We start from the raw sequence: 23,763 nt of genomic DNA, 5'->3' as shown, positions 1-23,763 counted from the left end.
CTTCTGTAGTTCTACAATTGAGGCAAACAGAAAGCTGAGCAGAGGAACTGAATGCACAAAAATTCAGTTTCCCAAGCAGCACGTCTTGACACATCTCAGGTCAAGTGGCTGTGTATGGAATCAAGGATCCTAAGACATCAGACAATTCCTTGCTATTGCTGGAGACACAAGTTGGGGCATGTAGGATTCCAGCATGAAGTGCATGGGCATAATTTCTCTCTCAGCCCCAAGTCCAGGCCAGGTGCCAGGACAAATGGAGGCAGTGGAGTCAGCAACAGGTCACTGTTACCACTCCCTCTCCAAGCTATCACAAGAAACTAGTGATCAGGAAGGACAATGTGGGCAGCCAGATGATATCATGCATCCTGCAAAGAGAGGCAGAAACTTTAGAACCTACTTCATGCTAAAGTAATCCAGCAAGCTGAGCTCTCTCCTTCACACCCAAACAAGATAGTGTTTTGGAAAACTCCAGCCTCAACTTGGACTCCTTCCCATGAGTAATACTGGTCACGGCATGTAAAGACATGTCTACATGGTTTGCTGTGCATCATTTTGCTCATGCCAGGCTTGCAGACAAAGTTACCCCCGTTATAGTGCCCTGACCCCCAACTCTAGCAGCTCTAGACTCACAACCTCTGCAATTCCCAGGGGACACTGGAACTTCAGTTTCAGGATTCTTCATAACGCTCACCACTGTTTTATTTAACCTCTGTCTTCTCTGAGTCCAGCATAAGACAATTTTGTTCCCACAAGAATCTTCTAAATAATACCATGACCCAGCACAATGCTACAAAGGCAATCCCTGAGACTCGCATACACTGCTCACTGTCTTCTTTAGCTAGTGCTCATGGCTTGAAAGCCACAATCAAGGTTAGATGCTGGTTTCATAACATGTGAGAACATCTGCCTAGTTATATGGTGGAACACATGCAGCCAGCCAATGCTATGCTGGTTGACGATGGGCTAAACCTTTGTACAGCCCAGGAAACAGTGTTGTCGTTTTACAGGCAGCAATGCTAATGGACACAGAATCACCCTGCAGAATCTTCAAGTTTTAAAGTTACTATTTTAATCCTTAAGCTACAAAAAAGTCCAAGGAAAACCAGTGATAAATTGAATGTTTTTCATCAGAGCTAGAAACAGCTCAAGCTCAGAGAGTCACAGAAATTGGGTATTGCACCTAAAGGCACCAAGCTATCAACCTACTAATTACTCCATTTGTTAGCACACACTTGCAGGTACATTGTTTTCACCCTGCAATCTGAAAACATTTTGTACAACTTTAAAAGGTGCAAAGGACTCATATGCCCCCTCTTCTCCTGGCTTCATCTAGCCCTCTTGACAGTACAGTGAAGCACAAGCAGTACAAATACCTGCATCTCAAAGAGTCAGGTAATACACAGTGAGATGAAAAAGTAATTGCACCAACTGCATTATGAATTTACATAGAAGAGTCCTTAACATACTTTCTGACATTACCAGCTGCTTCAGCCCATTTTCCAGCCTACTGCAGAGAGACCTCACAGTAGCCTGCAAGCCCCTGCCCAGACTCTTGCCTCTTCCCAGAAGCTAACAGGTCCTGGGTTCACTCAGGCATCCTGAAAGGCTGCAGGTGGAAAACCATCCTCTCCCCCCTGCAGCGGACCTCAGCAAGACACCTGAAGACCTGGAGAGGCCCCTCACCCATGGACAGCACTAACCAGTTTGATTCCCTCTGTACAGCCCCAAAAGAATGCTGAGCTGAGAAGGCAGCATTTTTAAAATATTTTATTTATTATACAAACTATTTACAAAAATCAGCTACTACAACCACAGGCTTCCAAATTTTGGCTGAACTCTGCCAGAAATTCACCAGAGGGGACTAGGATTTGACTTGTATCATCCACAGCTCCTGGTTTCTAAAAAACATGCAACACGGCCTGCAGGTGCAGGCTGAAGCCAGGCCCTCTGCAGCTCAAAGCAGCTTCAGGGAACATGGAACCTGTCTGAGATGGTGCCAGGATCCTAAAGATTTCTACAGAAGGGTCTCTATTAAGTGGGAATAAATAAAGGGTAAAGAGAAAAGTAACAAGCCTCTGCCAGAAGTAACATACAGTATAGGTGACCAAAGCACATCCCCATTGCCAGTGTTAAGGGCAGCATAAAAAGTCACTGCACTGGGAAAAGGTAGAAAGCTAGAGACAAGTTCAGAAACATCGTGATGGATCTCAGAAACGTGGGACCAGTTAGGGGCCTGTGGAAAAAAATGGGGATGGGTTTAGTTGACTAAGAGCACCCACCACAGTTCTGACTGCACTTGTGTTAAGAAGAAAGTCCTTGGCATCTGCACAGCTGCTGGGAAGCATGGGGTGCTGGCTGCAATGCCATGAGAAGCATTTAGGAGTTCTTTGCAGCAGAGGAAGACTGCCCAATGTCCAACTACTTCATCCTCAGAATAAAAAAGTTCCACTCAAGAGAAGAACGGAGACGATTCCTGAGGAAGAGGTCCCTGGCAGAGCTGGCCCATAGCTACAACGCTGGAAACATCCTCACCAGGTAAGACTGCAAGACAAGGCTGCAACGTGGGAACAGCACCAAGCTACACCTCCCAACAAACAGGAGTTAAGCCGAGCACTGCCACCTCCACTCGGTCACTAGAGAAAGCAGTGAAGTGGTGGCATGGAGAACAGGAGCTGTAACTCTACTGACTATGGAAGCCATCTGCAGTTTAAATAAAATTCTATCATACCCACCACCCAAAGGAGGTCAGGACCTTGCAGAACAGAGCCTGCACCAAAAAAGGGAGAACAGCCACTACTGAAGTGATCTGTCAGAGTGCAACAGTGGCAACTCTCAAGCTGGCAGCCTCCCAGCACCTTGGTGCCAGTGAGGGAATGAATTCACAAGGCAAAGAAATCCCCCTGAGTAGTCTCAACACTCAGCTGGCTGCTTTTTGGCACCAAAATGGCTTATTTTTTTCTGTACAGAAGTAACACACTCAGCCCAAGAATGGCTAAGATGCTGCCTTAAAAACATTTTCTGGATGTAGAATGTTTCCCCCAAATTCCCAGTCAATTCAACTAAGCCATACTGTAAAAGCACACACAGTTATCTTAAAATATCCATACTGTGCAGAAGTCTGCCCAGATCAGCTTGAGGACAGCAGAAGGGAGCTGAAGAGAATCATGCAACCTTTTACCTAACACTGTGTTCTAAAATTAGCTCAGGGATGCCAGTCTGAGACTCCATTCTGGAAGAAATTCACCAATTCCTTAATCCAGTGAAAGCTTACGTTGCAGGCAGTAGCAATGCAGGTTTCTCACACTGACTCCTGACCTGAACTAAGGGACTGTTGAGAACTTAAAAGATCTTGAATTTGGCTTCACTGAAGAACTCCTCAAGATTCCCAGATTCCCCTTCCCTTTATTTCCCTGAGAAGGGCTGAATGGACTGCCAGCGACAACACACCCCAATCATAAGCTTACTTCTCATGCTGGTCTGCTCACTCCCCTCCCCACAAGCCAGACAATGGTGAGTGCAAGCTGTTCAGTGATCACTTGAGCAAAGTTTAGTTAACATTTTGTGCTGGACAGCCAGCAGCACTGAATGGAACAGGAGGAAAGGAGAGCTGACGAAAGGTAGGAAGATTGGGAGGACAGAAAGCCAGTTGTTCTCCAGGCACCAGCACCCCTCTGGAAACTCTGTCTGAAATGCAGTAGGGAACGAGAAGCCTCAGGCTGCTGCATGATAGAGGTAGACACCAAGACCCTGGGGGATGCCGGGGTGGAGGTACCATGTTCTGCCCAGTACCAACACCCCGACAACAAATGCAAGCCCAGTGCACACTGTAGCTGCTTACTGGCCTGTCACTGTTACTACATAACATACATACCCTGAAGGTGAATGTGGGATAGGCATTGGTGCTCAGCATTAAGGGATCACACTCACGCCCATACTCTCTCTCCTGAGGAAGGGAAAAGAAGGCAAGGGCATGGGACAGCTTCCTGTGCAACATCAACTGTCATAAACATTCAGTGGAGGAGAAACTCCTCTTCCAGTTCATTTGCAGAGGCTCATTACCAGCCACTGCTGGAGAAGGACGCTTCCACTGCTGGACCCTGGCGGAGGTAGTACAGGATCACTGTCAGGGCCAGCACTTGTGCTCTGTTAAGATTGTTCTCCCCATTGGGTTACTCCCTCCAGTGGATACTGCCCATTTTTCTCTGTGGCACAGGTGATAGCAGCATCCAGAGCAAGATGGAGAAGGAGAATCAGAAACCCTTCCGGGTCAGGTGCTGAAAGGATGGACAACCCTACACTCTTCATGAGTCACAGAGTCAGATGGGCTATTGGGGAGCATCACTGCGGGAGTTGAGCCAAGACATGGAAAGTTACTAAGGCCTCCCGTGAGCCAGGTTTCCAGCAGAGCTCCATGCTGGTCTTCCCTCTTCCTTCCAGAGAGCTACGATAACAGCAGCTCAGATCTCTTGCACCTCACTGTAACTTCTGCTTATGAACTTCGTCTTCTCACAGAAGGATGGGTGCACAGAGTGCAGGGAAATCAAGTGCAATATCACCTTGATGAATTCACCACAGTCCTTTTGCTGTTTCACATTGAACCAAAGGGAGAATGATGGAAAGGGAAAAGATGAGCTCTTGATGACATATTTGGGATACGGAAAGGCCACGTGACATCTTCTGGATGACAAATTCCTTTACATGGCATCTTTGCTCTGCCTCCATTGCCCATGTGAAGGGACGAAGAACAAGCAGAGGATTGAACCTGGGTCTTACCACGAACAGCCAGGAGGCTAAGTGATCTCCTGGAAAGGGGAAAATCACAGCATGCCAAAGCCCTCACAACCCTCGCTGATTGCTAGCTGCAGCATCTTGTGCACTTCTTCATAGGAGTCATAAGTAGGGAGGCACAGCTGGTTAAAACTGTAAAACAAAAGAAGAATTCCATTCAGACTAGATCTGAGAGGGGACCATCCCCATCAGCTGCTTTTAGATGGGTTGACACGAGTGTCACACACATTACACTGTTTGCCCACCACAACTAGCTGGTGTCATTCCCAAAAGCACAATGCAGAAAGTCCTACCACCCCAAGATACTTGCCAAGTGTGGGCTGTTGGCAAAGTACTGTGAGTTGGAGCTGCAATGATTTGGAAGGATGGACAGAGTGCAGCAAACCCTCCTGGGGGCAGCTGGGAGGAACCAGTTGTGAACTGCAAGAGTCTGGCCAGCTCTTCCTGCGTGAAACTGGAGACCACAGTCCAAAACCACCTCATGACCTGTTAGGAAACAGGAAAGGTAAAGCCAGGTCAGCCAAGCAAATCAAATAAGCACATAAGCAAGTTGCAAGAAGATCAGTCAATTGCCCTCGCAAGCACGTGCTCTACTAATTGTCAGAATTTTTTTGTTTTACCAGGGTGACACACAGAGGCAAGTATTACATAGCTTCTTCTTACCAAGTTAAGAGGTGCCCCACACTACTAACCTCCCACCAGTCCTTTCCCTTAAAGCAGAAAGGCTTCTCCCCACATATTTTATTTTTAGAAATACCTGCGTAGGCAATGAGGTAGGTTTACAATGCGGAAGCTCGTTTGCTTCTTGCACTATGCTAATCTTTTGCTTTTTCACATCCTCTGGTACTTTTGCAGGAAGGTGGAACCATCTCAGTGTTTACAGCTAGAAGCTTGTACTCCCAGCCTCTTTTCATCTTGGGTGTTCTGGCAGCTTCCACTATTTTTCTAAATGAAGCTGCTACCATTCCCATACCCCTCCCACTGGGAATGGCAGGGAGGGATGGGAACAATTACAAATTTAGGCTACCGCATCAGTAGTCTTTACCACAGCACTGAACTCCAAACACTCCATGTGGGCTGCAATCATGATCTTCAAGCATCCTTTAGAGATAAGTATATCACCATGAACATCTTCAGCAGCAATAACTCCCACCAATTCCTCCTGATTCCTGGCTGAACTGTCCTTCATTAGTACTTTGTTGGATTTTCTTAAAAAGACTATTGCTGCTGATTTTTTTCTGCTGGTAACTGATTAAGCATGATCTCTAGTCAGCCAGGCTGAAGGATATCTCTAGGGGGAAACACTATTTCATAACGCGTGCAGCCCTACTCCTGACCCCTGAACCTTCCAGTTTGTCCTTCTGGAAGCCTAATTTCCAACCAAGAAATCTGTTCCCAGTTTAAGTTGTCTTCTGCCGTAGTTGGGATAACTGGTTTCAGCAAGCAGGAGGGAGAAACCCTTTCACTTACCTTCTCACGGAAGTGCCAAGATCCTCCTACCACTACAGCATGTGCCTTGAAGTCACAGACACTGATATCTCCAGTACCACACATAAGCAACTGAAAGGCAAGAGACTGTAGTCAGAAAGTCAGGAGCCCAGGAAACAAGGCAACAGCTACCGTGCAAATTACGAGTGTTTAAAATGCTTAGAGAAGAAACATTTTGGCTTTATTCCAGACCCAGAAAGCGCTTCATTTGCCAGAGAGGAGGGGAAGCAAGGCTAGAGATGCGTAGGGAGGCAGCAATTACCTCAAGCTCATTCTCATCAAAAATAGCCAGGAGGTTCTCAGGAACTAGCTCATTAAGACCTGGAAAAGAAGTGGAGAGAAAAGGAGCAAGTGCTATCCCCTGGGACGTTAAGGGCAGAAAGATGCGGGGAGCAGACAGCATGTTACCTTTCAGGAAGTGATCCACCTCCTCCCTAACCTGATTAGCTAGCCTGTACTGTGCAAGCAGATTTAGATACAAGGTTTTGTTTTCATTGGTCACTGGTACTTGAGCCCCTCCTGCGACCAGTTCCACCACCTGAAAACAGGAGAACACTTGATATGAGTGTGACTGGCAGCATTCCCCAAACCTGAACTCCCAACCAGAATAAACCCAAGCAAAGAGCTACTGCCCAGAGTAAGCTCAATTTTCTGTGGCACATAGCAGAGTTCTTGCCCACCCCTGCTATAGGCAGAGTTAAACTGTCTCACCTTCAGGAACTGCCTCCCTCACCTTCTCCAGTTGTCCTGTTTTGCTATACTTCTCTTCAGCAAAGACCAGATCCATTTCACTCACATCATTGTTCAGTATGAAACAAACTTTGGATTTATAGAATTCTGGGTCATCTGTTTCAAAATACTGTGTGAAATAAAAAGAAGGCAGGGACATGGAGGAAAGAAAAAAAAAAACCACCATACATTGTTAACCAGGACTCTGGATCTGCTTCTACTACACCAATGTTCAACCCCTCCCCAGACCAATACAGGCTTCAGATAAGGCTGGGAAGCTTTACCTTGTAATGCATACGAAGTCCTATGATCTGAGCCAGGAAGGATCGGGTGAAGCGAGCTCGAACCAGTTGTTTGTAAGCACCTCCCAGAGATGATTCATAAAGACATTTTCCTACTAAGCGGCCTGCAAATTCATACACTTTGAGTCGTAAATATGTGGGACGCCCTGGATTTGGATGCACCTGCGAAGAGGAAGGAAAATGAAACACCCAAGTACCAGACAAGACTAGCACAAATAGCAAGTATGGGACCAGTTCAAGTCACTGCATCTCTCAGGCTGCCCCAGGAGCTTTAGCGCAATATCCTCAAAGCCAAGCAATATAAATAAAATGCCTGAGCCTGCCTAGGAAGAATACAAAATGATTCACATGCATAGGCCAGAAGCTGTACCAGAGCAGAAATGGATTCTGAGACATCCAGACCCAACAAAACCTCTGGGCACTCTGATGCCACCTCCTCTTGCCCAGAAATCCAGCTTTCCCTGCTGACTGATTATCCTCTGCTGTTTATCCAGCCAGTTCTTTGACACTTCAATGGGTTAAGATCATTAAGCAAAGCTTTGAGAAAGGCACTGGAAGTGACTGTGCAGGCAAGCTAAAGAATGGGTAAGGTTGCACACCACTTAATGAATTTAGCAGCAGCATTATTTAACCAGCAGCATATCAATGCACACAGTTCCGTGCATTCAGCGTAGGAACTGCAGACTCACCAAGGCCTGGTTGTTATCACTAAAGCGAGTAAAGAGTTGATTGGTGGTATCAAACAACGCCTTACAGATGAGCTCAAACCACTCTCTGCGCGGACCTCCCCAGTCCAGAGCTACAAGATAAAACAAGCTTGGTCATCCATGGATCATCAATTCAAGAGTTTCATGCATGCTGCTCAGTATTACCTGACATGAGAGCTCATCACAGTGAACAGCTCCATAGCAAAAAAGCAGTAGGCAGGGACTCCAGAACTCTAGATTCCAAACCTAGGGCTAATATTTTTCATTTGGGCCTCAAGTCCCTATGTAAAGTAGGGATAGAACAGCACCAGCCGGATAATTCACTAACATCTGTGAGAAAGTGAAAGGGCTGGAAAGCCACAAAGGATAGACATACTACAAGAAATGAGAATTTCAGACTAGAACTACTCCACCGTCATTCCTTTCACTTCCTCCTCAAACACATACACAGGATAACTCACCTTCTTCATCCTGAAAAATCACTTCAAAGTTTTTGCTCCAGTCAGAAACAGAAAAATTTCGTGTTGCTTTAAAAGACTGAAAAAAAAAAAAAAAGAAAAAGAAAATAGCAGCAACCATTACTGCTTGGCACCCCATAACCAATATGCAATCCTGCACATGTGGATGGGCAATTTAAGCAACATAAAAACCAAGAAACAGTCTAGTACTCTAAAGTATAAAACTGAGAATTAGGAACTCCTAAGGTCTAATTCTTATTTGTCCAAAGCCACAGAAGCCAATTCCTCATTTTCTATTATGAGACACATTATCCACATAAATACAGCTTATTTTAAGACCAGTGTGAGGTCTTAGCACAGCACAAATGTATCCCTCTCAAGGCTGCAGTAAAGTATTAAAATGTCTGTGGGAAGGAGCAATTTCTGTAAAGCACTGTCAGCCCACGAGTTAAGATTTAAAAAAGGAACATTTCAGAGAGCATTAGAAAATAGCTTGAAGGGTTCACTGAGATCATGCTTAAAGCAAGTCAGGATGCAAAAAAGTAAAAAAATATTTCAAGTGTCTAGAACTTCCTGTGTCCCAATTCTGGATTCCAATTAAAGAAAATATAAAAAAGCTACACAGCAGTCCTCAGTCATACAGGTAGCTTTGGCTTAGCTTATCTTCAAATAGGTTAGAGCATCATGCTAGTCACACCTCTGGGCTAAACACATCCTTCACATTCATTGTGCCTGTCAACCTTGGACACTAAAGCTTACATTTATTATTATTATGGCACTTAATTTATTTTGTCTTACTAGGCTGTAACACCAGCGCTCTTGAAAGTGCAGGAATTTCCAAAACAGCGGGAAAAAATAGTCATGGAAATACTGTTTAGAAGTGAAGTCATTTCATAGCAAGCTATTAACCTAACATAATCTCGTAAACACTGCAAGCTTGTACATGCAGAAAATATTCCAAAACACAGATTTACTGAGTGTAAATCAAGGGAAATCCCAGCCACTCCTGCTTTCCCCAGAAATGTTCTTTTCCATCTTTATAACATTACTGTTGTGAGACACATGTGGAAACAATAAAGTCAGGATAACTGCCTGCCCTGCATACACAGTATTTAGAATGTCAGTTAAGAACTGTATTATACGAATGACTCTTTCTTAAGTTCGATTTCAGAAACACGACAACTCAGGTCAGCATCGGTGAAGACTTAACTCAAGGACTCTACAGAATATTTGATCATCACACTGAACCACTACCAGAAGCCTGCTGATGCAAGACTTTCACGCATGCAGCTCAGTAACATCTGACTTGACAGCTTATCTCACTGAATGGCTCTGTACCAGAAAAACAGTAGTTAAAGACTCAGGATCTCTAGGTTCTGCTCCCAAATCTGGTCCAGGTAGACAGTCTCTTTCTGGGCCTCAGGTTCCAATGTAAAGTGGGGACAGAATAGCACCAGCAGATTTCCTGCTTTTACAGGCTAGGCATGCATTTACCCTAGACATCTCTCAGGGATTTATCTACTCTGCGACGAGTTCCTTAAAAATTTATCAGAGCTGAAGTTTCCTAATTACTTAAGAAATTGATCTGATCTTACTGGCTGTAGAGAAGAAACACAGCATCCCACACAATACCAAAACCTGAACACAGATGAGCTACCCTGAGATTTATTTTTATTTTTTTCTTTTTCCTGTCTCAAGCTGTCAACTGGTATCTGCCTTGAAACAGAAGGACTAATCATTTTTAGTGTGGTTGCCCTAGCACATGCCAGTTTGGATTTCTTTAGGCACTTAGCAGAAGAAAAAGGATGGAGGAAGCACTGGGCTTAAGCAAAGTGACCTGTACACTCACCGATTCCAGCAGACAGTGACGGCTGACCTTCAGCGTGACCTTTGAATGAGGTCTTTTCATATGCACCTGACGTAGCTCTCGCTGGAAGAAGTTCACTTTGTCCTGGAAGGTCTCTGAGCCTCCTGAGAATAGTGACAGTTTCAGTCAGGCCTGAGCTGTCAACACCTTGAACACCTAGAAGGCATTTCTAAGACTAACTGCACAGGTCAGCTTTACAGCCCAAGGATGAGTTTATTACAGCAACGTTTGGAAACAGAACTCTAAAGGCAGTTTGTAGTTAGTCTTGCTGACATTCAGATACTCACAGGCACACTTTTGAAAAGCCTGACAGAAAAGCCAAACTGAAAAGAAACAGCTGGCACAATGAAATTCATTGGAAGCACCAACAGGAACAGAACATGAGACTCCAGGAATCAGAGTTCTCCTCGGAAGTCACAGAGTGCTGACAATCTTCATTCCCAAGGGAAATTAGCACACTCAAGTGCTAACTTCCTGACTACTGTACCCACCTCACCACCCCTTTACCTATATTTTTATGCAGAGAGCGAATGAAAGTGGCTGCCAAGATGTTCCTCTCCTTGCAGCTGAGCTCCACAGGGGGTTGGATCCCATCATCCACCACCAGTGTCAGTAACTTGTGCACAGGGTCAGGACCAAGGTATGAAAACTAGCAGCAAAAAGATGCAAGAAAGGGTAAACCCATCATGCAAAAGGCAGAGCATGTTCAGTAGACAGAGCAACACCACTTGCACTCTACGACTTTTTCTGCTCACCCATGCAGATGCAGTTAACAGGAACACTATTTCAAGCATGCAGACTTCAGCTGGGAGGCTGCCTCAAACCTTACACCCTAGCCTAGGGGCTTCAGTGGACACAATCACAGCATTTTAGCAAGGTTATGAGGAAAATAAACAAGAGAAACATAAAAAAATAAATAAATTTTAAAAAATATAAAAATCAAGATTTTTGCCTAGGATTGGGACAAAAGGCAGAAAGGAGTGATACAACTGGCTCCTATTCATAAATATTAGCAGAATTTAGGCACTGAGAGGGAATTCCAAAGTCTGAATTTTACACAACAAAATGTTGCTCTGTGGGTGGCAGCCCTTCTCTCCAAAAGCAAAAAATCAGACTGTCATGCACAAGGACCACAAGCTAATAACATGGAGGTGCAGTGACAGCTACATGGAAAGAGGCTCACCTTTGTGCCAGGACATACTCTAAAGGTGAAAAGGCGCCATGGAATGATCTTCAGGTAGAATTCTTTCACTGAGAATTGCTTAGTAACCATAAGGAAAAGAAAATGTTAAAGGTCACACATCAGTTAAGGGTTGTCCCTGAAACACAAGGCATAAGACAGATCCATAAGGCCAGACCTCCCTCCAACCCCAGGGACAGGTTTCTGCAATATTTGGTGACATCTTCCTCCGGCACAATACATAAAAACCTTTAAAGCCATACAGAACTGTAAGCAGCTTGTCAGTAAGGCTTTACTGCATGCATTTATGACGCATGTGGGATACCAGCATGACACAGATTTTATAGCAGTAAGCCATCATGTTCAGTAGAACATCACCAGTCTAATTGGAAGGTAATGTTAAGTACACTTGAGAGGCTGAATTCAGGACAAGGTTGTAATGCATTTACAAAAAGGTTTTGGAAAAAGTCACACTGCCTAGCAACTACTGCTACTATTCCCTAACTTTGACAACCATTTCAAACAACTTTTAAAAAGCACTTGCAATTGCTAAATCCAGGAGACCTGCAGAAATTTCTTCTCAGAGTATTTCTGCCAGAACAAATAACTACTTACTGTGGAACTGCTGCCTTCTGGAGAGCAAACTAAGATGAAATTTTAGCATCTTTAGACAAAACACAAAAAACATTTCCTGCACAAGCCTGTTCTAGCTGCAATGACTGGAAAAAATGATGAGCAGCATTTCTCCAGAAACAAAGCAAATACGAACAGCAGCCCCTTAAAGAAATAACAGCACAGTAACAGTTATCTACTGTACAGGACAGATGCTCTAGATATAGATATCCAGGGATACAATTACCCAAGCATCAGAATCACATTAATAACTTTGGCACCTGAAGTGAACCTGCAACAGTACCCACTTCTGGTGATCTTCTTTACCAGGTAATGCAACAGAAAAGAATACAGAAGTCCAGAACGATACCCCAAGGATGAGAGGATGCTGAGCTCACAAGGACCCAGCACTCATCCCCAAAGTCAGTTCTTAGAGCCGCCGCATGCAGCAGAGATTTAGAAATCTCTAGCAACACCCTCCATCCTATAACTGTTTCACAGCTGTCTTTCTTTGTCAGGAGAGCAATTCCTGGATTAGTCTTTCACTTTTATATTTATCACTGCATTTTTCAGAATGCATTCAGATCGATAGATTAATGATAGAATCATATAACACCAGGTTGAAAGGGACCTCAAGGATCATCTGGTCCAACCTTTCTTGACAAAAGCACAGTCTAGGCAAGATGGCCCAGCACTGTCCAGTTGAATCTTAAAAGCATCCAATGTTGGGAAATCCACCACTTCCCTGGGGAGATTATTCCAATGTTCTCACTGTGAAAAATTGTCCTCTTGTGCCCAATTGGAATCTCACCAGGAGTAACTTGTACCCATTACCCCCCATCTTTTCCATGTGACTCCTTGTAAAAAGGGAGTCTCCATCATCTTTGTAGCCACCCTTTAAATACTGGAACATGGTAATAAGGTCTCCTCTAAGCCTTCTTTTCTCAAGGCTGAACAAACCCAGTTCTCTCAGACTCTCCTCATATGGTGGGCTTCCCAGTCCTTTGATCATCTTTGTGGCCCTTCTCTGGACTCTCTCCAGCCTGTCCACATCTTTTTTGTACACTGGGAACCAAAATGGAACACAGTATTCCAGGTGTGGCCTGACTAGAGCTGAGACAGAACTGAGTAGAGTGGGGTAATGACTTCTTTATCTCTGCTGGTGATGTCCTTGTTGATGCAACCCAGCATCCTGTTGGCCGCCTTTGCCGCAGCAGCACACTGTTCACTCATATTGAGCTTGTTGTCCACCAGGACCCCCAGGTCCCTTTCCACAGACCTGCTCCCCAGGAAGATAGATCCCAGCCTGTGCTGCACTCCTGGATTATGTTTTCCCAGGTGCAAGACCTTACATTTGTCTTCGCTGAACTTCATAAGGTTCTCGTTAACCCCCTCTTCCAGCCTATGCAGGTCTTCCCGCAGGGTGCTATCCCTTCCAAAGTGTCCACTTTCCCACCAAGTTTGATATCACTGGCAAACTTCATCAGGGTACACTTGATCCCATCATCCAGATCACTTATGAAGATATTAAACAGCATTGGGCCCCATATCGACCCCTGGGGGACCCCACTTATGACCGGTTGCCAGTTTGAAAAGGAGCTATTTACTACCATCCTCTGGGTGCAGCCTGTCAGCCAGTTCCCCACCCACTGCACAGACCACTTGTCTAGACCATAACACATCAGTTTCTCTAGGAAGAGGCTGTGGGAAACCACATCAAAAGCCCTGGAGAAATCCAGGTAGACAATGTCCACCGCTCGCCGCACATCAACTGAGCAGGCTACTTTGTCATAGAAGGCAATCAGGTTTGTCAACCACAATTTGCCCTTGGTGACTCCATGATAGCTTTTCCCAATCACATGCTTCATTTGACTTGTAATAGCCCCCAGGAGGATTCGTTCCATAACTTTCCCAGGGACTGAAGTAAGACTGATGGGCCTATAATTTCCTGGATCCTCCTTTAAGCCCTTCTTGTAGATGAGGGTGACATTAGCCTTATTCCAGTCTTCTGGGATGTCCCCCAATCTCCATGACTTCTCAAAGATTATGAAGAGTGGCCTCACAACGACATCAGCCAGCTCTCTCAACACCCTTGAGTAGATATTGTCAAAGTGAATTTAAATTTATTAGTAGATTTAATGGAATTTTCTTTCTAGTTTCCCTGAATGCAATAATAAGGGGTAATAGTTTCTGTTAACATATTCTTACTATAAGAGAATCCTCAGTTTTTCTTGACTTGCTTGAATCCTGTTTCTTCTATTTACACATTTACCATTTGTCCTCTGACCATTTTTTTTTCTTTTTCTTTTCGCTGAAACATTCAAGAAACAGGACAAAGACATAAAATCTGAGAAGTGTCTTCCTCCAAGTTCCGATCCACAAGTATCAGAAACTGAGAAAGGGAATTGCAGGTCTGACCTGAGCAAAGGAAAGGCAAACAGAGTATCTCTTGAATAATCAGTGAGAAAATTCCCAGAAGGTTTTGGATCAGATCTAGAAAGACACATGGAGTCCTAAAACTTCAAGGAGCATTTTAACATTATTCTCAGTCATGAGCTCCACATTTGCTGTCTAGCCTTAGGCAAACCTTTTTTAACCAAATCTGAGGCACCTAAATCTGAAGCTAAGATATAGGGCACAAGTAAGCTCTTCAGTTGCAGTGTACTTTAAACATATGCTCAAGAGCGTTAACTTTGTGATATCTACCTTAGGTGACACATAGCAGTACACTTTTTTAGGTTTCTTCACTTTCTCGGGGGTTTGGCTGTCAGAGGGAGAATCTTCATCTTCATCCTCAGTTGTAGCAGAAGGACGGCGCTGGGAGGAGCTCAGGTGCGTTGGTGGAAGTTGCCACTGAGTGTTGGTATAACTAGGAGCATCGTAAAGGTACGCTTCAAAGTAAATACTGACACCTGAGGTGGACACATTGCGTTCTACAATGTTTTTTTCATTCTCTAGGGGAAATAGATATAAGAGGGTTGTGTCAATGTTAACGGAGATCAGAATCAAGAAGTAAAGAATCCAAAGACCACCACCAAATTAGTTACTATGATTTTAAAGAAAAGGCTACATATCCAGAAAACCTGGTCAAGTGAAACTCTGATAAAGAGAACCCAGGAGTGGGATGAAAAGATTTCAAGACAGCGGTTTGTCTGTCCTGGCTTCAGACAGAGACTGCTTCAAGAAAAAAGGAAAAAGGCGTGCAGAACCTTTGTCTCAGAGCACCAGCCTGAAGGTATAGCCACATGACAGCCACACTACTGACTGGCTCACTCCTGAATAAACCAGGAATTATAAAATTGTAAAAAAGCACACAGGTTACATGCAGTGCTCTTCATCCATATAGCTTAAGATACAATACATGACTGGCTCACTTACAGTATGACTCAGATACAAAGTACTAGCAAGCAATAAAAATTACCTAATTTCAGAGGAAAACTTCACGAGATACGTGAAAAAAACCACACATGCTTTTATTTGCTGATGGAACAGACAGTATCAGACCTCAGAGATCTCCCTTAGTCAGCAGCAAATTCATTTACCTTAGCATTTTTAAATGAATAGGCATTCCTTGAGCAATTAAGCATGGCTAGCCTGCAGGGAAGCCACATTTAGCTCTGCTACAGGAGTGTGCAAAGTATCTTGTAAGAGGACACCTGAAGAATGAATACTGAGTAGTTCTTGACTCACCACTTAGAACAATGATGTCAAAATCACCATTGCTTATAGGCTGGTTCTGGTAGGAGATGCAGGCATGGAAACACCCCCTACAGTGCAAGGTGAGTCGGAAGAACACTTCGCAAGTCTGCCGATTGGACACCACAGACTTCTCAAACACAACATCAGAGCTCTCTTCTTCTTGAGGACCCAGCTAAACAGAAAACAAATTAATAAAGGGGGCTCTCGAGCTCACCTGAAGTCAAGCAGCAAGGGATGAGGTTGCACTCACCTCATGGATGGAGAGGCTGTAATTGTGCTCATCTATCAGAGACACAGAATTGCTGGTGGGATTGTCATACTCGTCTCTGGGAACTATCTGCAGAGTGTGTTGCTGCCCACAGGTCAGAACCAGAGTGGAGAAATGGCAGATAATTTTGGTTTTGGAGGGAACCACCATCCCTGAAGCAGACAACAACAGTTTAAAGTCAAACAAATTCCAAGCTGAAGCTACAAAGAGCAAAGGAAAAGCAACTAGGGGCACACTACCCTTGAAAATGGATCAAATCTAAACACATTCTATGCCCCTACATTCAAAAAACAAAATATCTGAGCTCTGAAATACATGGTGTGGTGCACAAGGTTTGCCTTGGGTCAGAAACTTAATACTGATAAAGCAAACCCAGTTACTAGCTCTCTAAAGAATGCTCTTTCCTCCATTCTAACCTTCAAGAACTTGCTCCCACTGCAGAAACAAAGTACTAGTTGGCTAACAGCCAAGGAAACCTGCAAATTCAGCTTGCCAAACAAACTTTAGCCTGGAGGGTATCTGAGTTAAATCTGAGCTTCCTCTTTCTAAAGGGGTATCTTCACAAGCTTTGTATCTATTCACAATGCAATGGAATGGAGGTACTTTCAATGAACATGTCCATGAAATAGAAAAGATGCAGACTGGGTCAAAAAACAAAAGTAAAGAAAACAAATTTTAAATGGATAAAAACGAAATGTTTTTAAAGAAGTGTATAATCAAAGGTAGCAACTGCGCGAGGAGCTTAAAGGAATAGAGTAGGGTATTCAAGAGAGAAAAAGAGTTAAATCATGACAGCATTTCCAATTCAGATACAACTAACTCAATACTTCACAAAAGATATTCTCTGACTACTAGATGGATCATGAGGAAGTTGCTACAAGACGGAGAACATGACACAAGTGGTTAAGGAGTTTAAGCAGCACTAATGACTTACTCTGTAAGGCAGTTTCTATTTTGCCACATACTGGTAGTCACAAGTATGTTTTAGTCATGGGTCTATTGCTGGGATCTACACGTGGCAAGAGGAAAATGGTGAAGGGTAACCCTTTCCCTGTGACCTACCTATTTTAACTGGAAACACATTTACCTAACTGCCTCCAATACCTCCAAATCTACTTTGAATCATTAACAGGGCCACTTAGACCTTACCTGGCTGGAACACCTTGTAGTAGGGGCTGTAGGCCACGTTCAAACCACCAAGCTTTACAGTGATCTCGTATCTCCCAGCCCTGCGCACAGTGAAGGCCACTTTCACCACATTGGAATTAGGCTCCTGAAGAACTTCCTGAGTTACAGGAATATCAATTGCTAGCTCCGCATGGCAGATGTGAACTCGCAGCCCCACAGGCCGGTGAGCAGGGAAGGGTTGCCCATTTTTATAGAATAACTGCATGGGAAATGGAAAAGTCCAGGTCAGCAAAAATATGCAGCACACAGAGGAAGAGAAAGCAAGTTGCCTTGTGGAAACAAGGGCAAGAACCCCAGTTCAGCAAAGGAGAAAAAACTAACAGCCAGCTCTGTCACACAGGCTGTGTTCTCCCAAGTGAACAGGGCACAAATGGGCACTGAACAACCTAATTCTCTTTTGTGCTGGGGTTCAAATGAGTGCCCTGAAAAGTACATGTCTCTAGGCACTTCTTCTCTGCACTACTAGTGCAATATCAAAACAGAAACCAAGACAACCCACTACCGAAAAGAAAAAAGCAAAGCCACATCCTTTCAGAGAAACAAGCAGATCTTGTCCATTTGTACAGTTAAGCTCTGGAAAAGCTCTCACCAATTTATTAAAGAAAACAGCATGGAGAAGATTCTGACCTAAGGAGCTGACACAGTCTGTACTGATAAGAAGCATCAGCATGAAAACAATGTGTTAGATAAAATCACAGGCAGCTCAATCACAGAAGTGATCTGCTGGACAATTTCAGCAGGGAACATACCTTGACTGGTACCTCCTTACAAGGAAAGAATGACACCTTGAAACTCTATATGCATGGCTCTTCAAGAGCTGGCAGCTTGTGGGCCAGATCCTGCCTGCCATCTGCAATCAGCTTGCAGTCAGCAAAAGGTTACTATTAGTCCTTTTTTCTAAATAAGGGAGGGCACGGGGCCTGAAGTAGTATGTATCTTGACTGTCAGTGAGAAAAACCAGTGCATGCAAGAGCTACTGTTGATGAATAAAAGGCTAAGCAAATGGGAGACAAGCATGAAGTGGAAGGGCACATTGCAGGAGCTGCCATGAGTGAGAGTCAGTAAGGCGAAGGAAATAAATTTAAACAGCAGGAACAGAACAACTCCCTTTCCCCTCAGCTCTTTTTCACTGCCTGCCCTAGAGTTAGAACTCCTTGTTACAGAGCATCTCGAAACACAAGGTCAAAAATAAGTGAAAAAGAATGGAAAGAATATAAAAAAGATACTTTGTAACAAATGCACCTGGTAGTTAGACATATTAAAGACAAAATCTGTCTCCACTAACTACCAATAACAATTACCACAAGGACAAATTCTAGAAAGATAGAATAGAGTGCCAAAATAGTGTCCTATAGTTAAACTGCCTCATTATAATCTCATTATAATGTGAAAACCACACCCAACCCAAATAAGCCCCCTACTCTCTGGGCATGCATAAAGAATTAAGAGAGAACTGTATCTTTAAGATGAAGTAAGAAAGGTACTAACCGATAGTTAATCAAGGGGTAGGACCAGTAGGCATAACTAACTCTGTTAACTGTTTTAAATACCCGTTATGATTTTAACCTGCTGTGCATGCTAGGAGGAAAAACCTCCCATCCACCCAGTGCTGCAATAAACCAATGTCAGCTTTCTAAACTATCATTTGGTTTGGAGAGTTCTCTTGGTTACGATTTTCAGTAACAGAATTTGGCAACCCAGATGGGACCTGCTCTCTGGAATCTCGACAGACCAGAGGAATCATGAGAACTCCAGTGCGCACCGGAATATTTTCAGGGAGGCCCTCTGATTCCCTGGTTGGGTGAGTTTCTGCGACAGCTATCTGGGATATTAACGACATTGGTATTGGCATTAGTATTGGTATTGGTTGCTTACAAGTAAATCGTATCTGAATTAAGTACGTGTTGTTGAGCTATTGGTAGCAGTAGTGCACTATTGTGTAATTCGTATGCTACTATGGGGACATCCAGAGTCTTTAGGTACACGTATGTGGTAACTTTGTATAAAAACGGGAAATGTACCTTGTATAAGGTTAGGTTTGGATTCCCCCCTGGCCACTCTGGTCTGATTTCTGGTCTGTTGAGCATACGCAATATTAAAAATTAGTGTGGAAACGCTGGTTTGATTTTTGGTACCACAAGAGTAACTTTGAAACGTTGTATAATGGGAGCTGAACAATCTACTGAAGGGGCTGGAATGATTCAATATAAAGAGAGTAACTGGGAGAGGTAACAGGCAAAACACGGACTGAACAATATTAGAGAGTGGAATGATCGTGGGGAATTTCTGCTGTTGTAATTGTGGTGAAAGGACGAGGGGTGGATTGTGTGTAAATTGTGTACTTCCATTCAGTGTTGTAATGATGTTATTTTGATTTTGGTGCGGGGAATTCTTTTTGTTGCTGTAGTGAAGTTTTTAAAGATTGTGTGATGAATGTGTATTTTAGTGATAATTCTTAAATATGTGATTCACAGAAGTGAGGGGTATGGTATGGTGGTAGTGCCTCTGTGATAACAGATTTAAGAAGGGGAGAAGGTTTCCCTGTAAAGCACAAAGGGCCAAAATATCCTTAGAGAAAGATCAGTGTGCTTGCTGTAAGCAGAAAGGACACTGGAGAAGGGAGTGTCCACAGTTAAGATGACAAGGCCTTGAGAAAATGCCAAGGCAGGCTGTTAACATGATGATATTAGATTCAGACTGAGGGAGACCGGGGGAAGATTCAGAAACCCTCCCCAACAGAACCCCTGGTTATAGTAAAGTTGGGGAATGAAAAAATAAAATTTTTAGTAGATACAGGAACTACTTATTGAGTATTGAATACCTGCAAGGCTAATTTGAGTAATCAAAGCACATCAATTATTGGTGCCACAGGGTGGAAAGAAAATCGGCCATTTTTCCAGCCTTTGCAGTTTAAAATTGGGAAAAGGGTGTTAACCCATCAATTTCTCTATATTCCATATTGCCCTGTGCCACTATTAGGATGAGACATATTAAGTAAATTGAATGCACAAATTACTTTTTCAAAAGGAAAAATCCAAATCCATATTCCTGAAAATAAAGCTTTGGATCCTCAAGTTTTTATGTTACAGAAGGAAGCCAAGTTACAGGAAATACCAGAAGAAGTTGAAAATGCCGTAACACCTCTAGTATGGGCTTCAGGAACACCAGGACAATCCTGAGCAGCAGAACCAGTAATCACCCAGTTGAAACCAGATGCCAGACCAGTAAAACAGAAACAGTATCCAATTAAATTAGAAGCAAGAAAAGGATTAGAACCATTAATAGAACAATTTGTAAATTTTGGATTATTAAAAGAATGTCAATCAGAATACAACACCCTGATCTTGCCCATTAAAAAGCCACATTCAGAAGAGTATAGATTGGTCCAGGACTTAAGGGCTATAAATCAAATCGTGCAGGATGTTCACCGGAGAGTGGCAAACCCGTATACTCTCTTGACCACCTTGAAGGAAACAGACAAATGATTTACTGTATTGGATCTGAAAGATGCATTCTTTTGCCTTCCACTAGCAGCTGAGAGTCAGGAACTGTTCGCTTTTGAATGAGAAAGCCCAAAGGCCAGTAGAAAAACCTCAATGGTGCTGGACAGTATTACCACAAGGATTTAAGAATAGCCCTACAATCTTTGGAAATCAATTAGCCAAAGAATTAGAAGACTGGCAAAAGATGCATAAAAATATCACCTTGCTGCAGTACATAGATGACTTACTGCTAGCAGCAAGTGACAAGGAGGATTCCATACAAATGGCAATAGACCTCCTAAACTTTTTGGAGTTGGCAGGGTACAAGGTGTCTAGGAAAAAGGCACAGATCACCCAGCAGGAAGTAACATATTTGGGTTACACAATTTCCAAGGGCCAGCGTAGTCTTGGAACCAAAAGGAAAGAGACTATTTGTCAAATCCCAGAACCCAAATCGAAACAAGAGCTCAGAGAATTTCTCGGAATGGCCAGATGGTGTGCATATTGTCTCAGGGGTATTGGCCCAGAGACTGAGATCATGGAAAAGACCCGTGGGGTATTTTTCAAAACTACTGTTCCAAGAGGCCTGAAAATGGACACTCGGACAAAAGCTAGCTGTATTTGTGCCCCGTGCAGTTACAGCAGTGCTAGAACAAAAAGGAGGACACTATTTGTCACCAAGCTGGATGCTGAAATATCAAGCCATTCTTCTGGAACAAGACGATGTGAAGTTGAAAGTAACCACAATCCTGAATCCAGCAACCTAACTACTGATCCTGGTGGAGAAGAATTAACTCAAGACTGTTTGCAAACGGTGGAACAGACGTACTCCAGCACAGCAGATCTGACAGACATGCCAATGGAAAATGCGGACTGGAACCTGTTCATAGATGGTAGCAGCTTTATGCCGAATGGAACTCGGAAAGCAGGTTACACAGTGGTAACCATTAAGGAAGTAACTGAAGCAAAAGCTTTGCCATCCAACACTTCGGCCCCTGAAAGCAGAGCCCAGAAAGCAGAGCTCATAGCCTTGCTGAGAGCACTAGAACTTTCAAAAGTTAAAACTTTTAATGTAACTTTGTAATGTTAATGTATGGACAGATTCAAAATTTGCCTTTGGAGTGGTCCATGCTCATGGAGCTATTTGGAAAGAAAGGGGACTCCTAACATCTCAAGGATCCCCAGTTAAATATGGGCCACAGTCCAACAATTATTACAAGCAATTAATCTACCCCGATTAGTGGCAATTATGCATTGCAAGGCACATCAATTTGGAAACAGCCCAATGCATATAGGAAACCGTATGGCAGATAAAGCTGCCAGAGAAGCAGCTGAAGGTCAAATATTGCTAGTCTTGCCTGAAAAGGTTCAGAGGTTGGGACCTAAGAGTCTGCAGTATACACCAGAAGAAAATCGATCGGCTAATCTACTGAAAGCAAATAAAAACCAAGAAGGGTGGTGGGTGACTCCTTCACATCAAGTAATAGTTACACAGGAAATTATGCGTGAATTGACCAATAGGCAACACCAAGAAACTCACTGGGAAACTGAAACAACGGTGGAAGCATTAAAAACACACGTGCTAGGTGTACGAATGACTGGAATAATCAAAAGCATAGCGAAGAAATATGAATTATGCCTGAGGAACAATCTTCACTTACCCCGAAGACCTTTACTAGGGGTGACAAAGAGAGGAAAAAGTCCTCTGTTAGTGGACTATTGGCAAATAGACTTTTCCATTTACCATGGCAAAATGGATACCAGTATCTTTTAGTAATGTTAGACACTTTCTCAGGCTGGCCAGAATCTTCCCCTTGTCGCACCAACAAGGCAAAAGTAGCAGCGAAAGTGTTACTTAAGGAAATAATACCAAGATTTGGGGTACCCATAGGACTATCTTCGGATAGGGGCCCACACTTTATAGCAGAAGCTGTTCAAAGTCTAGCTGAAGCATAGGGGTAAAATGGGATCTCCACACCTCATGGAGACCTCAATCAAGTGGGAAAGTAGAAAGAATGAATCAAAGCCTAAAAAGACAGATAGGTAAAATTTGCCAAGAGACTCAGATAAAATGGCTGGATGCTTTACCCTTAGCTTTGCTACGGATACATATCCAGCCTAGAACTAAAGAAAAGGTTAGTCCTTTTGAGATCATATACAGTAAACCTTATCAGATGACAGAAACAGGTGTTAATCCTGAAATTGTAGGAAAACATGACCTGAAGGAGTATGTTATCTCTCTAGGAAAGGTTCTGCCCTCTCTCCACAGGTATGGCACTGTGAGCGCACCACTATACCTGGACGTGCCTATGCATCAATACCAACCTGGAGACTGGGTGTATCTGAGGACATGGTCAGAAGAATTGTTGAAGGAGAAGTGGAAAAAACCTCTCCAGATTTTACTCGCCACCTACACAGCTGTCAAGCTTGAAAGAGTCACTCTGTGGATACATCACAGCAGGATCAAGCCAGCCACATCACCAGAATGGACTGTCAAACAAGAAGGACCTTTACGCTTAAACGTAACTTGGGAATCATGCCTTAGAAAATAGAGTATTAATAGAAAATCTGACTTGACAAGTAGAAACTTTGTCAAGAGCCACTCAAAAAGGATTCCATATTATTAATAAACAGGTCCAAGCTGATACTAAAATGTCTTTACAAAACAGGCTAGCCTTAGAATTGCTATTAGTTAAAGAACAAGGGGTGTGTGGATAGCTTAAGTTAGACAAAGAACACTGCTGTATCCACATCCCAAGTATCACTGATAACCTGCAAGAACAATTAGATAAAATGAGAAAAGTAGCAGAAGACAGCAGAGCAATCGGGGAGGCAGCGGAAAATAATTGGCTCAACAAAATCCCCCAAAAATTAGGTGGATGGTCTCTAAAAGGATGGTTAACCATGTTCTTGGAAGGAATAATTTATGTGGTTGTGATTGTGGTTATTATAGGAATCTACATAAGTTGTACTAAGAGAACCATTGAGAATAATA

The 23,763-nt window shown here is 43.4% G+C and overlaps 1 protein-coding gene across 3 annotated transcripts in view; it reads right to left on the bottom strand.

Annotated features, from left to right (window-relative positions):
• The window catches only part of AREL1 (apoptosis resistant E3 ubiquitin protein ligase 1), a 42,123-nt gene that overhangs the window by 14,992 nt on the left and 3,368 nt on the right, over nucleotides 1-23,763 (bottom strand). For 2 of the 3 annotated variants that reach the window (XM_059819377.1, XM_059819376.1), the window contains 16 exons: nucleotides 17,248-17,485; nucleotides 16,081-16,250; nucleotides 15,822-16,002; nucleotides 14,838-15,085; nucleotides 11,523-11,600; nucleotides 10,847-10,988; nucleotides 10,322-10,443; nucleotides 8,476-8,551; nucleotides 7,997-8,106; nucleotides 7,290-7,469; nucleotides 7,010-7,135; nucleotides 6,685-6,814; nucleotides 6,539-6,597; nucleotides 6,259-6,348; nucleotides 5,099-5,274; nucleotides 1,771-4,920 (listed from right to left, as the gene is read on the bottom strand). In XM_059819377.1, coding sequence (XP_059675360.1) covers nucleotides 4,818-4,920; nucleotides 5,099-5,274; nucleotides 6,259-6,348; nucleotides 6,539-6,597; nucleotides 6,685-6,814; nucleotides 7,010-7,135; nucleotides 7,290-7,469; nucleotides 7,997-8,106; nucleotides 8,476-8,551; nucleotides 10,322-10,443; nucleotides 10,847-10,988; nucleotides 11,523-11,600; nucleotides 14,838-15,085; nucleotides 15,822-16,002; nucleotides 16,081-16,250; nucleotides 17,248-17,485 — 2,229 coding nt within the window. In that variant the 3' untranslated portion in view covers nucleotides 1,771-4,817. Of the gene's footprint in view, nucleotides 1-1,770; nucleotides 4,921-5,098; nucleotides 5,275-6,258; nucleotides 6,349-6,538; nucleotides 6,598-6,684; nucleotides 6,815-7,009; nucleotides 7,136-7,289; nucleotides 7,470-7,996; nucleotides 8,107-8,475; nucleotides 8,552-10,321; nucleotides 10,444-10,846; nucleotides 10,989-11,522; nucleotides 11,601-14,837; nucleotides 15,086-15,821; nucleotides 16,003-16,080; nucleotides 16,251-17,247; nucleotides 17,486-23,763 lie in introns of those variants that run through there. The other variant, XR_009484054.1, reaches the window with a different exon arrangement.

The sequence above is a fragment of the Gavia stellata genome, chromosome 7, assembly GCF_030936135.1.
Source record: "Gavia stellata isolate bGavSte3 chromosome 7, bGavSte3.hap2, whole genome shotgun sequence".
Taxonomy (NCBI): domain Eukaryota; kingdom Metazoa; phylum Chordata; class Aves; order Gaviiformes; family Gaviidae; genus Gavia; species Gavia stellata.
This window is presented reverse-complemented; position numbering and strand designations above follow the sequence as displayed.